Raw genomic sequence first — 19282 nt, 5'->3', positions numbered from 1 at the left:
TCTGACTACAGTCAGTCAGTAAAGCTATGTAGACCCGATCACTACTAATCAGCATGGGAGACTTTTGCAACAGATTTGGGAGTCCGTAACGGTTGTGTGTTTCGGGATTCAGGACCAGCAGGATGAAACATGAGTTATGTTCAGCAGAGCCAGTTTCACCTGGGGATAGCAGCATCGATTGCTTCAAGAGAATTACGGCTCCTGATTTGCAGCTTCGGCTATGGTGTAGTTTCATCTGCAATTGCAAGTGCAGTTCCGGCTGTTGCGTGTATTTGCAGGTGGTGATTACCTGTATGTCTGTTTCTGCTGTGTCACGTTTTCCCGAGTGCTTGGACTGCCCTGTACTATTTAATGCAGAGGGTCTGCGATCATAGTTTTTTTTTTTCTGTACTCGGGAGATTATATTGTTTTCGTGGGGTTTTGTTAGTTCTGTTAACCTTGTTTTAATTTTAATAAATTTTATGGTATTATAGTTTATGGTTTGTTTTCGTTGGGTTTTGTTAGTTCTGTTAACCTTGTCGTTTTAAGTTTAAAATAGTTTATGGTATTATAGTTTATGGTTCTCTATTATAGTTTATGGTTCTCTTTTGTCCATGTGAAGTATATTCGACTAGGTTTTGTTCTTTTGTAATAGTTATTTTGTGTAATAGTTAAAAGCAGTTGCTTGTTTTGGTTACTGTGGAAGTTTTTTATTTAAGAACTACTTAATGAAAGTGTTTAAAAGGTGTTCAGGTAACTGAACTGTTTAATTGTAATAAGGTCCTTTTTAATATAGTGCTTTAATTCTTTCAGGTTTACCGATTGTAGTTTTACGTAATTGTTTCCTCAGTCTGCGATGTCTATTGGTTTTTGTTAATGACTATTGTTATTGACTTATTGGCAAGGTAATGCTGTCTTTCCTTTTGTTAGTTATACTTAATGTTTTTGTCTGATGACTGTAGTTTTAAGAATTTATGTAAAATGTAAAAGGTGCAAAATGTAAAGGGTGCAGACTTGTTTAAAAATACTGTACATAAAAACTGTTAATTTTGTGAAAAATAAAACAGTTTTGAGGTCTCCTTGGTATTACTTGGCTCCTTCCCCCTTTGTATGCTGCCGAGTTTTCTCAGCCGCGATCTTTATTCAAAGAACCTGATGAACCCAGTAGGGGTTTATAACTATATATACTTATATGTGTATCAGTGGAGAATAGATGAAGTTTGAACTTAGGCCAAAGAAAAACTTGTATTGCAGTTAAGCACAACCTAATGTTCACACCCAGCTGAGGTGGAAAACAATGACAAATGAGAAAAACAAATACTAAAACGAATACTATAAGGGTTGGAAAGGGAGAAGAAAGGTGGTCATAATTCTGGTGGTTTAAAATATAAAACATTTAAAGCCAGTCAAGGATTAAATATATAAATTCCAAAGCTTGGCAGACGGAGGAATTAAACAGAAATTTCAGTATTAGTAGTAGTCTTAAAGGGTTCCTCATTGGCACGGTTCCCATTGTAATCGGAGGATGATCGAGAGGTATTTCGAGATCACCTAGAAGTAGATGATTTTCTACCTCAGCTCGGTGGAACACTGGTCAAAATAACTGCAGGAACAGGACAAAGAAGAGATCATGCTTATACGTGGAAAGAGCGTCAATAGTCTACATTACGAATGATGTTAAAGTAAGGTGACGGACTTCCTTATTAAAGTTACCGCTTTGTGATGTTTACATTTGACTGATTATTAGCCCTTTCGCTGCGGAATTTGACTCTCATTCCCACTAAATTGCCCATTTGGAAATGCTTTCAGTTGAATAACATTACAATCTTTAAGCCCTATATTTTGAGGACAACTTTATTTCCTCTTGCAAGTAACACCTCGTGTGTATAAAAATTATTAAAGTTGGTAAAAGTAAGAAATTAAACTTGAAAATTCGTTAGTTGCTGAGATTTGTTAGTGGCACAAGTAATTCTTTTAGTAATGTATAATGTATGATACACTGTTCCATATTTGCAACTATACTTCTTGTGCACTGTAAATGTTATATATTTTAATGCATGTACAAGATATAGGTATCTTTATTAGTAATATTAACCATCCTTTCGCTAAACCACCAATCTGATACCTATCCCTAGCAAATACTGCTCTGAAACCTGGCGTATCCAATATGAAGTTATTTTTACAGAACTTTTAAGGGCATGTTTGTGAACTAAACCCATTTCAACTGCAACAAGAGCCTGTATACCCATGGAGCTTAAATCTGTCCACTGGTGATACCTTGGTCTTCCTAGAAATATTTGATTCTTTTGCTACGAGATCATATATTACCTTAGGAGTCAAGATTTCTAAACCTAACCTCATGAGTCTGTATAAGCTGTATTATCCTCCTACTTAGGATTATTAACATTTAATTAAACTTCGATCCATGTGTATGGCACAACAACATCAACGCAAGAGTCTGTTGTAGGGGTATCATAATTAGCATCATTATCCTCACTTTCCACCAGATCAGGTTATCTATATCATAATCAGATTCTGAATCAGAAGCAAACAATATTTCTGCGATATATATATATATATATATATATATATATATATATATATATATATATATATATATATATATATATATATATATATATATGTGTGTGTGTGTGTATATATATGTATATATATATAATATATATACACATATATATAAATATGTATGTGTATATATATACATATATATACAAATGTCCCAAACTTTTACCCTCTCATTTAGAGAGAGAGAAAAAACATTTGGTACAACAGTGGGTCTGAGACAGGTGTGTGGTGTCTACACGTTGTTGTTTGAAAATAAGCTGGCTTTATGCCTGCACGGGCTCTTGCTCATAGAGCAGCTCGTAAGTCATTCTGATGATATGCAGGTGATAAAGATAGTCGGGACTGAGAGTTATGTTTAATGATGTGAAAGCCATAACCACGAGTCTAAACGGTTGTTTGACATTTTTATGGATTTGGTGATGCAAAATTCGGAAAAAATTTAGAATTTTTCCAGAGAAAATTTGTGAAATTCTGGAAAAAACAGAAAGAAAAATATGAGGGGGTGGTGAATATAAGCTGAAGCGTGTGTTCTGTCGGTACAGACTCCGAAAGGGATCTACAACTTATTTTGCCTTTCCTCGGCCCAGCAGCAGTTGTTGGTGCACTTTGTGCAGTGGAACTTCAGTGGAATCCGTCAAAATGGACTCAGGTGGCTGTTTTTGGATTGGCTAGCACTGTAACAGGTAGCGTACTGAACAACATTAAGACGCATAAACCCGACGATGATGATTACAAAGGAAAAATTCAAGCATTGGAGGGAGAAGTTCGTCTGGAAAGAGAAGAGAGGAAGAATCTGACGCTGCTGAATGCCGACTTAACTGAAAGAGTTCACTGTCTGGAAAATGCTTTTCAAGAAAATAGAGAAGAAAAAGAAAAGGAGGAGTTGCAGAGAAAGGACCTGGGAAAAAAAGGAGGAGTTGCAGAGAAAAGACCTGGAAAAAGAAATGGAGGCGTTGCAGAGAAAGGACCTGGAAAAAGAAAAGGAGAAGTTGCAGAGAAAGGACCTGGAAAAAGAAAAGGAGGAGTTGCAGAGAAAGGACCTGGAAAAAGAAATGGAGGCGTTGCAGAGAAAGGACCTGGAAAAAGAAATGGAGGAGTTGCAGAGAAAGGACCTGGAAAAAGAAAAAAGAGTTAAAGAGAAAAGACCTGGAAAATGAAAAGGAGTTGCAGAGAAAAGACCTAGAAAAAGAAATGGAGGCGTTGCAGAGAAAGGACCTGGAAAAAGAAATGGAGGCGTTGCAGAGAAAGGACCTGGAAAAAGAAAAGAAGTTGCAGAGAAAGGACCTGGAAAAAGAAAAGGAGGAGTTTCAGAGAAAGAACCTACATGGAAAAAGAGGAGATGCAGTCGTACACAGCAGAAGACGGAACAGCAAGTCTTGGAAGACAAGATCCTTTTGCTCGAGAACGAAAAGCAACTGATGCAGAGGGAGATGATGGCCCAGGAAAATGCATGAAATATGCTGGAAGATGAGAAAACGAGGATGAGAGCAGAAAATAACGACTGAACTAAGAAAGCTGCCGCTGTTCAAGAGCTAAGTCATATCCTGAACAACAGAGTAGTGAGCTTGACTGCTCAGTTGGCAAAGCTCAATTGTCAACTGACTCGAAAAGAAGTAGCAGGTCAGCTGGAGACGGAACTGCAGAGATGGGAGAAGAAACGAATCCGAGGACTGGAAAGCGAACTCAACCACTGTAAGGCCGGGTATTCACGCTCAGGTTTACCTGTCAGTTCACCCGCGACCGTTCGGCGGATGAGCGTCCACATGAAAGGAGTAGAACTGTCAGTCGGACTGGCAACTCGAGGTCATCGTCTTCAGTTTTTGTCTTGCCTTCGTCGTGGCAACACTACGTGGCACAGATGGAAGCTCCCCTGGCTTTTGAGGAGGTGGAGATATATAGACTAGCTGCTGCGGCAATTCACTTAATAACAGGAAAGGCGTAAAAGAGTATGGTCTAAATATTGTGTATTAAAGAGAGATGTCTATTCCCATACAATATTAATGAAATTTAAATTAGAACGGGGATTGGTTCAGTTATTTATGAACTGGACCGTGAAGCCTACTTTCACTACGAGCACCTTCCATAAGAAGGCAGGACACTGGTCTAGGCCTATACCAAATTGTCTGTATCACATGGAAATATATATATTTTTTTCATTATACGATTTGGACTCGCAATGGTCTACAAATAAGTAAGTATAGCTTAGTTTTACTAGACCACTGAGCTGATTAACAGCTCTCCTAGGGCTGGCCCGAAGGATTACATTTATTTTACGTGGCTAAGAACCAATTGGTTACTTAGCAACGGGACCTACAGCTTATTGTGGAATCCGAAATTATAGCGAGAAATGAATTTCTATCACCAGAAATAAATTCCTCTAACTCTTCATCACGGGAATCGAACTCCGGCCCATCGATCGGTCTGAAGCTCAACCAACTCGGTCTACAAATAACGCTGCAGGGTCTAACAGTGAAATGAATTAGGCCAATACATAGTTTAATCATATTTTGGTCCGAGAGGATTAGAACCTTCCCAGGCGAAATCCAGCGGCGAACTGTCATAAAATCGTTGCTTACCCATCCACAAGTGCGATCACCTGTCAGTCGGTCGGAAGAACTTTAGGTAATTCCATCAGCTCATCCGTTCTGGTTAGCGGACTGGCTCCGCCCATAAACTATCGTCCACACGTAAGTTATAACGTCAGTTTCGATGAACTGACAGGTGGACTGACAGGTAAACCTGATCGTGAATACCCGCCCTTAGACTGAGAAGGAAAATCTCCATTTCAACGTTCGAGAACTACAAGAGTAAGTTGAAAAGCGGTCGAAAGAAAATGGCTCCCTACAACGTCAGCTACAAGAGAAAGAAACGAAGCTTAGTCGGCAGAATAATTTACTGCGAGCGAAAGACCACCAGCTGGAACAGATGGCGAGGCTGGCCAGCAGCATGGACGATAAGAATTTTCTCTTGGCGGGTGAGCCACGGAATATGGAGGCGAAGAATGAAATGTTACTCCGCGACTTCAAAAGCCTCCAGATGACGAGGCAACACTTGGAAAAAGCAAACGAAAGACTACAGGAAAGACTTAGGAGACGGTAGGAGACGGCCTGAATCGGACGGAAAGGAAAATTAAAGTGAATCTCTGATAATGCAGGGCAGGAAGACTCACTTAAGTTTGCTGGAAGAACAATGATGTTATCTACACAAAGGAATCCATTTACTGCTTATGTTTAGCTTCATATGTAAATATTCATTTTGTTCAGTTGATACTTTTTCATCGTAATTTCAAGGATAAGTATACAACAAAATGTAAAAACAACTTTCCTTTGTTCATAGACCATCAAAAAGCTACATTCACTCAAGTCAAGGAATGTAATAAATGACTTGGCTTATAACCTCTCTCTCATCTCTCTCTCTCTCTCCTTTCACCTTCTGCTGCAACCAACAACAGTCGACTAACGGCCAGGAGTGTAATTCTCTTCTTCGGTCAACAAAAGCATCACTGGACTTTTAGGAAACGCGCCCTTATCGTCCCTCCTCCCTAGTTCAGGGATCGAACGCTAGCCATTCAGTTTGTTAGTTAAACGAGTAATCAACTTGTGCTACGAGGCCAAAAGAGATAAATACAAGATCACTGATGCGACAGTTCCCACTGGTTTTAATCCAGTCAAGATGAAAAAACTAATTATCTTAAGAGAAAACAATTATCTAAAGAAAAACTAATTATCTTCAGAGAAAACAATTATCTAAAGAAAAACTAATTATCTTAAGAAAAATTAATGATCTTCAGAAAAACTAATGATCTTAAGAAACACTAATTATCATAAAAAATTAATTATCTTAAGAAAAACAATTATCTAAAAGAAAACTAATTATCTAAAGTAAAAAAACTTATCTAAAGAAAAACTAATTATCTTAAGAAAAACTAATTATCATAAGAAAAACTAATTATTTTAGGAAAAACTATCTTAAGAAAAGAAAATTATCTTTTATCTTGATCCTTGGCTTTTGCCATGGCTTACACAGTCTTGGGTTTCAGTTCACTCCTAGCTTGAATTTACTCTGAAAACACACAGTGGTATTACCAATTTTTTTTTCGAAGCAAACAATAGCATTGATAAAACTGTACCTGAGTATATCCACAGCTCAATGTCAGACTGCGAAGGTTACATGTTACGGTACAAACTAATACTTGAGAGAATCGCTTACATGGTCATCGCTACTTTTTTTTTTTATAGACAATGGGTAACTTAAATTTGTATCTTCGACGCCAACATGCCACTGGTAACAGCGCAGATATTCACATGAGCTGTGAGGGAACGTAACTGAAATGGATAGGCTCTGAGTCATTTATATATATATATATATATATATATATATATATATATATATATATATATATATATATATATATATATATATATAAATTCGTTCGAGGTTAAGGTATTATTTCTCACAATGTTCAGTTCTCACATACCCAAAATGACTCGAGGATTCGGAACCATTGGTAATGTGGTCGGAGACTCACTGACATAATTTCAATTAGTTAAATGAGGCGTTTTATTCAAATTACCACGTAACCAAAAGTGGCTTTAAAATTCCCCAAGATCTCATTGTACAATACTTAAGTTATCGTAAATTGATTTATCCCCTCGACTTCCGATCTAAACCGAAAACACATGAACACAGACAGGAATGTAACAGAGAGAGAGAGAGAGAGAGAGAGAGAGAGAGAGAGAGAGAGAGAGAGAGAGAGAGAGAGAGAGAGAGAGAGAGAGAGAGAGGAGGGGGTGGGTTTCAAAATTTGCAAGTAATGAGAGTGATGCACAATTTCCTCCCTGACAAAGCAAGGTGCATTTATATCCTATAAAATAAGTAGACAAGCAAATGTAAGATATTCCCCGAAGATTTATGCGCAAGAATAACTCAGTGTTTTGCACTACCGAAAACCCCCATCTAAAAAGAAGGGGAGAAGAGTCAAGAGAGAGAGAGAAAAAAAAAGGGTATTCACATTTTTCATGTATAACCCTAACCTTCGCCGGCGACTTCCTCAACTAATAAAGAAATTACAAAGCTTGCGAAGGAAGGAAGAGACGAATTAAAGCGTACCTAATAAAGCATAACCACCTAAAGCATATAATTTTATGCGAACTTTAATACTGTGAAAGCGTCTCTCCCTGAACTCCATTCCTTAAGCGTGTTATATAAAAAAAAGGTATTATTTCATTAAGTACGAACAGGATTACCTGAGGATCTTGGAAATCCCCAAAACATCAAAACATGAGTCTTTTGGTAAAGTATTTTAAAGTGAAGGGGATTTCATGAACGTCACGACAAGTAGGCTGCTAGAGGTTCGTATAAATAAAGTCCTCTAATCTTGATTTACTTCTTAGGCTGTTCAGTCAAAAAGAAAAAATACAGATTTACAATGAGCTCGACAGACTAAACAATGATGTTAAAACAAGGCTTTTTATAACAATTTTGGCATAACTGAAAACTTCATGGCTGCAAAATACACGTAGAATTATGTCTTCCGTCGCCCTGGAAAATTGATTCGGAGATAATGGGGGAAAAGAAACAGTTTAATTTCCTTTAAATTAACTACACCAAGACTGCCGAGCAAAATGCGAATGAGATTGAGGTCTGATAACGAGTAGTTAAGAAGACCCAAAATTTCTTCTTCATTCCAGAAAATCGATGGAAACCTGTTGTTTTAAATGATGAGATTACCAGAAGATACGGCGTTTGGAAAGGACAAAATCAAATGACCATTGATAAACGACGTAAATAGCAACTACTGTACGGTCCTCACAAGTCCCCACTGGCTATTAGAGTTAGTAAATTAAAGGAAAAATGTAAGGTTAAACTTGCTCTAGCCAGCAATTTGATATTAAAAGAAACATTGCAAGCATACACACACACACACACACACACACACATATAAGTGTGTGTGTGATAAGTTCGGTTAATAGTATTGAAGGAGACTTGAAGCTGGGGTTGGCCGTGGGGTAGCTGGGGAGAGGGAAAGGGGTGACGCCCTTCTAGAAGGTAAAGAATGCCGTAGAAAACTATGGGATAGAGGGTTTGTCTTCGTCGCTGCCTTCGTCGTTGTCTTCGTCGTCGAGTCGAGTCGTTTCGGTCACCGAAGGCGATGAACGGAATCCCCGATGGGAAAGTTGCCGCGGACGCATGGCGATTAAAACTTCATAAATCAAGAAGGCTCCTGATAAATACAGTCATTTCGGAAGCTTCCATTCGCCATCTTGCTTGCCCCTGCACTCGGCTTTGACCTTATGACTCCCACCGTCCCTCCTCCACCTACCCTTGCCTCCTCCTCCTCCTCCCTCCTCCTCCTCTCTCTCTCTCTCTCTCTCTCTCTCTCTCTCTCTCTCTCTCTCTCTCTCTCTCTCAATCAACCTTTTCCTTGGTTATTCTGTGTGTAGGTTTAACAATGAAATTCATCTGCTTTCTCGTAAGAATATGATCTCATATTTGTCATATAATTTTTTTCATTTTTGATGAGCTTCTATTGAAAAATCTTAACAAGCGGTGAGTAAATTAAGAGGAAAATATGAGCAGAAAACTTGCTCTTGCCGACAGTTTAATATTATAAGAAACGACGTAAGCATACATACGTACATGATATTTTATGTGTGCGTATATGTATATATACTATATATATATATGTGGGGATATGTGGTTGCGTGTGTGCTTGGGAAGTCGGTTTAAAAGTAAAGGACAATCTGTAAGATTGAGCTTTGATGATGTATGGTACAGACGATAAATTGTTGGGAGCAATTAAAAGTTTCTCCGAGGGAAGCAAAGTATACGTTGCATAATGAAAACGAGATAGTGACTGGTTAGGTATAAAAGTTGGTCTTCCACAAGGACATTTCATGTCTCCATGGAATGGAATGATACGAGAAGTCAGAGAGAAGAAGGTGCAAAGTTGTAAAATAAGAGGTGTGTTGTCAATGGAATGTGGAGTGGTCTATGTTTGTAAATGATACCGTACTGATGGGGACAGTGAAGAAAGACTGCAAAAAGTAGTGAAAGCGTTTGGAAGTTTTGAAGTGGAGAAAGTTTCGAGAAAAAGCTACCAAGAGTAGAGTTATGAAGGTTAATGGAAACCATGGATGTGGAGCAATTAATGTTAAAATGGACAGTGGAAGAATGAAAGAGAATTCGAGCGTTGATGTAAGTCAAAATTGGAATGTACGAAGAAAATTGTCGAGCTATTTCTCCTTGATGGTTGTTGATCCAACTCTCCTTTATAGAAGTGAAATGTGGATGTTCAATTCAAAATGTGAAGAAATTTGGGAAATGTCTAAATTGCTGGTCGGATATCCAGAAAACGACAGCTCCGCAAGGAGGCTTTCCGCCAAAATCGTGCCTGATGTGGAAAGGATGTTATTGCTAGTGCTTTGTAAGATCGCAGTCCACCGACCTTTCATTTCTGAGCATTTGATCAAGATAGGTTCTGTGTTTATTTCATTATAGTAAGTTGAGAGTCGTAGTACCTAGGAAGCTAGTTTTCAGGGGCATTTAAGCACTTTTTTCATTCAAGAATGGTAGGAATTAATTCGAAGCTCTCTCTCTCTCTCTCTCTCTCTCTCTCTCTCTCTCTCTCTCTCTCTCTCTCTCTCTCTCTCTCTCTCAGGAAACAGATTTCCGAGGAAACGTCTCCTCCAGGATTATTCCTTGCGCATGCGATATAGCATTCCAGAAATTCAATTACGATCCAACTGAAACTGGGTAGAATATCCTTTAAGTTTTCTGTAAAAGAAAACTATTGTGCCGGCTTTGCCTGTCCGTCCGCACTTTATTTTGTCGGCTCTTTTTTCTGTCCGCCCTCAGATCCTAAAAACTGCTGAGGCTAGAGGGCTGCAAATTGATATGTTAATCATCCATCCTCCAATCATCGAACCTACCAAATTGCAGCCCTCTAACCTCAGTAGTTTTTTTTTTTTTTTCATTTAAGGTTAAATTTAGCCATGATCGTGCTTCCAGCTAGTGTCTTCAAATTAACAATAATTAATCAAGTAACATCCTGCTAGTAAAAGAAATTATAGCACAAAAAATGCTGTAATTATTATTATTATTATTATTATTATTATTATTATTATTATTATTATTATTATTATTATATATATCGTCGGAACATAGCGAGGTTATCCGGAGGGTATCTACCCTAACTTCATCTATCTATTAAATATACGTGTCCTCCCATGGACCGTATACAGAAAATGGGAAGAGAACTGTCCATTGCTTCTTAACAGTCATCGCACTCAACAAATGACTCTCACGTCGGCAATAACCGTTATTGTTTGACGCCAGTCTAATAAATACAATCACTCAGTAACTACGTTCGAACGTTCCGACGGCTTTTCGGGTCCCATTGTGACCCATTTCCATCCACATCAGATTCCTAAATCTGATTTTTTGTGCAAAAAAAATTAATATTTGATTACGAATTATATCAACCAGTGTTAACAATTGATGTTTGGGAATATAAAGGATTGTCTCATATATAGGGAAGCATGACAGATTTCTACTATCGACTGAATTGAATTGAATATAGAATTTGGGCCAAAGGCACAGCACTGGGGCCTATGAGGTCATTCAGCGCTGAAACGGAAATTGACAGTAAAAGGTTTAAAAGGTATAACAGGAGGAAAACCTCGCAGTTGCACTATGAATCAACTGTTAGGAGAGGGTGGAGAGTAAGATGGAAGAAAGAGAATATGAAAGGAGGTACAGTAAAAGAAACGAAAGGGGTTGCAGCTAGGGGCCGAAGGCACGCTGCAAAGAACGTTAAGTAATGCCTACAGTGCACCACATGAGGTGCACTGACGGTACTACCCCCCTACGGGGGATTTTAAGTATATCGACAATTGCACCTAAATTTCAATGATGTGGGCCATTATGTCAATAGTTAGTAGCCAGCTATAAACAATAACTAGTTAAATCTCGCACACTGACGCTAATTGAAAACCTAAAATAAATAACAGATTAGGGCAATCATGACACTAGCAATTACCAGTATCTGAATGAAGATACATTATCTCCTTTCATGAAGAAGAAGCATGACAACCATTCCTTTTTTTTTATTATTATTTTTTTTTAGGGTGACTTATCTTTGATGGCGTACAGGTGAATAATGGCTTCATTATCGTACGCTATTCGGGAGCAATAAGAATAATTAGCTTATTTACCGACGTTAGCTGGAGGCTTGCCCACTTGACAAGTCACATTTAACCAACTTCTACCTTTTCTGTGTTAGGTACGTAATGAAAGGAGGTTAGAACATATGTACCTACATAAAGAAAAGGTATATATACTTCTGACTCACACCAGGTTCCAGCCCAGATCTTTCAAGTGAACGGTAGGGGCGCTACCAACTGAACCACAGAAATCATAATAGAAGGTGGAATCCAAGTACTACCGTACCTAAAGCTTTTACCTGGGAAGGCTTATTGTCTAGCATACCAGCGAGTCTTACCCAACTTCCCGACTCACCAGTGACCCAATTCGAATTATCCTCTCTGAATTATACCTTCTGAGTAAATATGGTAGAAGTAATCAACCCAAAACTGATAAAAGGCAATGCAAATCCAAATATAAATTTTTAATGTGTGTAACAACGAAAGTCTACGAGAAATGAGTTTCTTATTTAAATTTGCCATCCTCCAGTCAGGGGTCGGCCTCTCAACACCGGCCCCTATTTAAGTATGAAAAATAGAAGTACTTTATTATCAAATTCGGGATGGTACGTAACGTCCATGGGGTCGGGATTTGCTGTTTCGACACTATATATTTACAATAATTTATAACACACTGGTTCCCAAGTAAGAAAATAACTGACGTCGAAAGTCCTTTACACTTAGTAAGAAAATTATTCTCTCTCTCTCTCTCTCTCTCTCTCTCTCTCTCTCTCTCTCTCTCTCTCTCTCTCTCTCTCTCTCTCTCTCTCTCTCTCTCTCTCTCTCTCCCCTTCAAGAAAAAGACTGCAGTTAAACTCTCTCTCTCTCTCTCTCTCTCTCTCTCTCTCTCTCTCTCTCTCTCTCTCTCTCTCTCCCCTTCAAAAAAAACTGCAGTTAAACTCTCTCTCTCTCTCTCTCTCTCTCTCTCTCTCTCTCTCTCTCTCTCTCTCTCTCTTGCCCCTTCAAGAAAAAGACTGCAGTTAAACTCTCTCTCTCTCTCTCTCTCTCTCTCTCTCTCTCTCTCTCTCTCTCTCTCTCTCTCAAGAAGAAAAAGACTGCAGTTAAACTCTCTCTCTCTCTCTCTCTCTCTCTCTCTCTCTCCCCTTCAAGAAAAGGACTGGACATAAAAAGGAAGACAAAAAATCAAGAATAAAGAAGGAAAAACAAACAGAATAAGGGAGAAAAGCAGAGGAAAGAAAACAGGAAAAAGAACGGAAAACGGAAAAGAAGGGGATACAAAAAGAAGGGGACAGTTGAAGTATAAAAAAAAAAGTGATTAGTAGGAAAAAGTAAAAAAACAAAAATAGTTATTGAGTTTAAATAGAAATGAAGCAGAGAGAGAGAGAGAGAGAGAGAGAGAGAGAGAGAGAGAGAGAGAGATAATGAACCACGACCATGAGGTAATGTAGGACGGGGTTTCCAGACCGGTGTTACTAGACCTCCTGGAAGAAGGAAGTTCTCTCTCTCTCTCTCTCTCTCTCTCTCTCTCTCTCTCTCTCTCTCTCTCTCTCTCTCTCTCCTTAAGCTCAACGGAGCAGTGTCCGAAATAATACCTATAAAAAAAGTCAGAGGTGCTGCCTAGTAGCCAGCTTAAAGGGGCAGGGAAGAGATGTGAGTGGGTTAATTGGTTATGCTAACTGCCTTAGATTCAATCCTATGGTGGAGATACCAAAATAACGAAGTACTGAAATATAAATATATATATATATATATATATATATATATATATATATATATATATATATATATATATATATATATATATACAGCAACCTCAGACTTCATGGAGGTCTGTGGCTAGGGTTCAATCCCCGCAGCCGACTGGTCAGAGAAGGCGGACACTTTGCTATCCGTGTAGACACCCCAGGATTGCGTATGTAATCAACGGATAGGTTTGCTGAAAGCAAATGGGTGTTACAGACTAACACACACATAAACAAAGCCACTCCAACATCTTCTAAAAACATAACAGACACCTCACACGTCTCGAACTGCCGACCTAACCGCCCAGTTCTCCTTGCTGCTGGGAGAATGGGAGCTGCAGATATGGTACAATACATGTCGCATTCATTACTGGGGTCTAAGCGATGTCAGGCAGGGCAGCCGATCGAGGCTACGGCCTACCCCACCGCCAAATCAATGTCCTTCAAAAGAAGGCATCGTACTTACCCCATATAAAAAATGGGAAAAAAGCACGTTAAAACGAAGAAGAGAAGAAGAAGATATATATATATATATATATATAATATATATATATATATATATATATATATATATATATATATATATATATATATATATGTCTTATTACTTTTGAAACAATTTTAACACCTAATTAAAATATTATATATATATATATATAAATATATTATAATATATACATATATAATATATATATATATATATATATATATATATATATATATATATATATATCTTATTACTTTTGAAACAATTTTAACACCTAATATGCTGATAGAGGTAAGAAGTCGAATTTCATTAGCATCAAATAGAAACCAAGAGTTATAGACACTAAAGTACCATGACAACTAAGATTCATATAATTTTGACTGATTTTTTACAAGAAAATAGGTTCAAAGATGCATCTTCTACTTAAAATATGATGAAGGAACTTTGTGTTTTTGAGATATAGTTTTGTCCAACAGTACATTTCAGACACACAAAGTATAATCCTGTGACTAAACAAATAAGTTATCGTCTTATAATGAATGGAAAAAGTGAATGAAATCACATATACATAAATCATAATAACCCCCAAAACAGTATATGATACAATCGTGGAGCTTATTTACTTTTTGCGATTACATTACCAGAAAAACATAAATTATTTTACGAAAGCCGAGGAGCACCTTCCACGTCTCAAGAGCTTACTTAACGTCAAATTTAGATAATTCAAAAGAAAAGTTTTTTTTTTTTTTTTTTTGGCGAAGGCCAAGAGACACTGCATATCTCGACTCGTTCCTTTCTTCTCACCGCAAGTATGTGATAATATTATCACGAAATGTTAACACACAGAAGAAATGAAACTCGAAATTACTGTCATTTGACTTCGCTAATACAAGGTTTTCCTTTCAAGGAAAAATTAAAACAAGATTTCGCCTGGAGGTTCCAAAACCTTGGTTATCTTTTATTGCGCTCATTTCCTTGTATTCATACATACATACATACATACATACATACATACATACATACATACATACATACATACATACATACATACTCATTCAAGTATGCTTACGTGCGTAAATGTATGTCTGTTACGCAATCGAGTGCCTGCTTAAATATGTATATGTATAAGTTAATCCTTATTATATAGTCATTAATTGTAAACAGAGTATACGTTATACTAAATAATCAGATGTAAAGATCTATTACGGTCCCGAAAATGGAACTTGAGTTCGTCTGTTCCGATCGTATATCTCTCCGCTGAAAATTAAAATCTCCTTAAAAGATCGCCTTAGAACATGATTTAGAATAATAAAATGGGCGTTGAAACGAAAGTATATGTATGAATAAATACAGAGAGACACATCTATACACAAATACACACTAACACTCTCTCTCTCTCTCTCTCTCTCTCTCTGTATATATATATGTATATATATACACAGATATATATATATATATATATATATATATATATATACACATATATATATATATGTATATGTTTTATATATATATATATATATATATTATATATGTGTTTATATTACATATATATATATATATATATATATATATATATATATATATATATATATATATATATATATATATATATATATATATATATATATATATATATATACAGATATATATATGTATATGTTATATATACAGTATGTGTATACAGTATATATATATATATGTACATATATATAGAGTATATATATATATAATATATATATATATGTGTGTGTGTGTGTGTATGTGTGTGTGTGTACATATGTATGTTTATGTGTGTGCACTGCACATAAAACAAACGTTTACGCGCAGTTCATTCAGACAACCTCATGGATGTTATTTCATGCATAAATATAAATACATCTGAAAATACGAGCATGTATGTACTGCATGTATTAAGTATTTGAAGTCATGCATGTACATATAGTACTAAGAGTGTACAGGCAAATATTTCAAAATTACAGATACAAAATGTTCATTAACACAACATATATTTCCCTCTTTATATACTTGCATGCATACTTAACAAATGTAGGTATTATAATCACAATTATATATACAGACATATATACCCATCTTATCTACAAACTTACATATATGATTCAGAACATTGAATTTATATGGAATAGCCTTTTGTTGTCTTCAGGCCTCTGAAGTTTACTAAGACTTTTGTACTTTTTTCTATAAAATCTTTTTAATCATAAATAAAACTTTTAGCCTCAGGGCACCAATGAATTTTGTAAAATAATATATGTGAATTTTATTCGAAATGAAATAGTATTATTATTATTATCATTATTATTATTATTATTATTATTATTATTATTATTATTATTATTATTATTATTATTATTATATAGAAAAAATTAATTTGTTGAGATATGTAAACATAAATAAGACTTTTAGCCTCATCCAATGAATTTTTAAAATAATATATATGAATTTATATCCGAAATTAAATATTATTATTATTATTATATTATTATTATTAAATAGAAAAAAATTAATTTGTTGAGATATGTAAACATAAATAAAACTTTTAGCCTCAGGGTACCAATGAATTTTGTAAAATAATATATATGAATTTATATTCGAAATTAAATATTATTATTATTATTATTATTATTATTATTATTATTATTATTATTATTATTATTATTATTATTATTATTATTAATTAAACAGAAAAAAGCCTGTTTCTTCAGATAACTGTCTATATTATGAATATAAGAAATGATTATATGATGACTAAAATAGATGAATTTCTAGTAATTTCATGTAGCACACATTCTTTCCCAAAATAATCATTAAAGATAATTAAAGATAATAATGTTCATACGTGACACGTTTGAGTATTTTCTGTTTTTTTTTTTCTTCTGTTTGGTTTTGCGAGATGCATGACAAGATTTACGAGGAAATTCATCTATTTGCGTAATCATATTATAATTTCTTATATTCATATATGGACAGTTTTCTGAAGAAACAGGGATTTGTTTACTTGTATCGACAAATTTACTTGCTTGTTTAATAATAATAATAATAATAATAATAATAATAATAATAATAATAATAATAATAATAATAATAATAATAATAATATTTCATTTAGAATATAACAAGAAACAGGGTTTTGTTTACATATCTCAACAAATTTACTTGTTTCGAATTAATAATAATAATAATAATAATAATAATAATAATAATAATAATATTTCATTTCGAATATAAGAAGAAACAGGGTTTTGTTTACATATCTCAACAAATTTACATGTTTCTATTTAATAATAATAATAATAATAATAATAATAATAATAATAATAATAATAATAATAATAATAATAATAATAATAATTCATTTCAAATATTTATTCATATATATTATTCTACAAAATTCAGGGGTGCCCAGAGGCTAAAAGTTTTAATTATGATTAAAAAAAAATATAAGTATCTTAGTAAAGTTCACAGCTCAATAGACAATACGAAAAGCTATTCCATATAAATTACAATACGATACATAATCCACTTACATCACCTCACCTTCTTTCATAATCTAAGGTTCGCTACGAACGCGGACTTGCGGACTTTGAGGACTTGCGGACTGTTCTAAAAATATCGTCGACGCCTTTGTACGGACCCTGTAAATCTTCTGAAAGCATGTCAAGGTCAACCGCGACTGCAAAATGACTTATTATTTTCTCCGATGGAGAAAACTGCATTTGATAAAAGGGCTGTTGGAAACTGAATTGGGACTTATGTCACGGTGGCATAAGAGTGGTTTTGCGCGGAAGCGTTTCCGCATATAGGACGCGTCGCGTAACTTACGAACTGCGCCGGAGGCGTTACTTCCTTTTCGTTGTAATGTCGCAGTTGTATGAGGCATAATTTTACTTGGGAGGGGTGGTAGCTCATTAATCATGTCAGTGCTTAGTATGCTGTGTGTGTGTATATATATATATATATATATATATATATATATATATATATATATATATATATATATATATATATATATATATGTATGTATGTATGTATGTATGTATAGTATAACTATATACATATGTATATATATATGTACATATATATATACACACACTACATATATATATATATATACATATGTATACTCATGAAGCTACAAATGTCGCTTAATATCAAAATCACGCTACCTCGGGAATATCTCCGATGAAGAATTATCACCGAAGGGGAATTTATAAGTGATAAATGGATTGGTACTGTCGGATCGCGATCCCACGACACAGCACAGACCCAGCAACTCCAGTCGACGTTACCACTGAATTAAGCGACATTTGTAGCTTCATGACTGTATATAAATCACTGTGATAAAAAAAAATTCATACATATGTATATATGCGACTAACTTTCTGTATTTACTGAGAAAGACGCGTTCAAGGTTTTTCACTTTTCAGCTTTATTTATTTAGGACAGTAAATAATAATAATAAAAACTAGAACTTGCTGTTCTTTCCACTTAAGTTCATTACTTTAGTGAAGAGAGAGAGAGAGAGAGAGAGAGAGAGAGAGAGCGCTCGCACATACGCAACACAAATCAAACAAAACGAACGTCATTTAAATTGCACATCATCCAACCCGTAAATTTCGCGTAGGAGGGATCGAGAGTCCACCTAAATTTCCTCCAACGTAACGAGATATAAATGCGACGATGATCCCATTGTTTACATTCGTGTTGTCAAGGCAACATCACCTGACGAGGACAGACAGGCTGCATCCCACGAGAGCAAAGGGATGCCATGTTACTTAATTAATCTAGAGCACTTTTTCGTATTTTGTTGATACGGGATCTTTTCGTGTCCAGTTTGTAAATGCGTTGCTATAACCACTACGTGGGAAATATGTATGCTTATTATTATTATTATTATTATTATTATTATTATTATTATTATTATTATTATTATTATTATTATTGAATGTGATTGCTGCATCAGCTGAATTCAATTTACACAGAGTTTTCTATGTCTTTCTAATAATTGATTTTTCAGGTTACTTCATTCTGCTAGTAAATCACCGATGTTTGTTATTTTTGGAGTGATTAGAAAGATAGAGAAAACTCTATACAAACTGAATTCAGCTCATGCAGCAATAAAATTTAACACTACATGTTTGAAAGAGGGTCTGTTGCTTATATGTTGTTGTTATTATTATTATTATTATTATTATTATTATTATTATTATTATTCAACTGAGCAAGGCTTCATATGAGAAAAGTTATTAATTAACCAAGGAAGCTTCCTTTGAATGGAATGAATATGTGTCAAATTGGTAAACAGC

General features: G+C 35.3%; 1 protein-coding gene across 1 annotated transcript; it reads left to right on the top strand.

The window, feature by feature from the left end:
- The first annotated feature begins 2830 nt into the window (after positions 1 to 2830).
- On the top strand, positions 2831 to 3700 carry LOC136853943 (circumsporozoite protein-like). The gene is made up of 2 exons (XM_067129838.1): positions 2831 to 2864; positions 3108 to 3700. The coding sequence occupies exons 1-2, from the start codon at positions 2831 to 2833 to the stop codon at positions 3698 to 3700; spliced, it is 627 nt and encodes a 208-aa protein (XP_066985939.1).
- Positions 3701 to 19282: the final 15582 nt, after the last annotated feature.

Source organism: Macrobrachium rosenbergii, chromosome 28, assembly GCF_040412425.1.
Source record: "Macrobrachium rosenbergii isolate ZJJX-2024 chromosome 28, ASM4041242v1, whole genome shotgun sequence".
Taxonomy (NCBI): Eukaryota; Metazoa; Arthropoda; class Malacostraca; order Decapoda; family Palaemonidae; genus Macrobrachium; species Macrobrachium rosenbergii.
The sequence above is the reverse complement of the archived record's forward strand: the minus strand, read 5'-3'. Positions and strand labels throughout refer to the sequence as shown.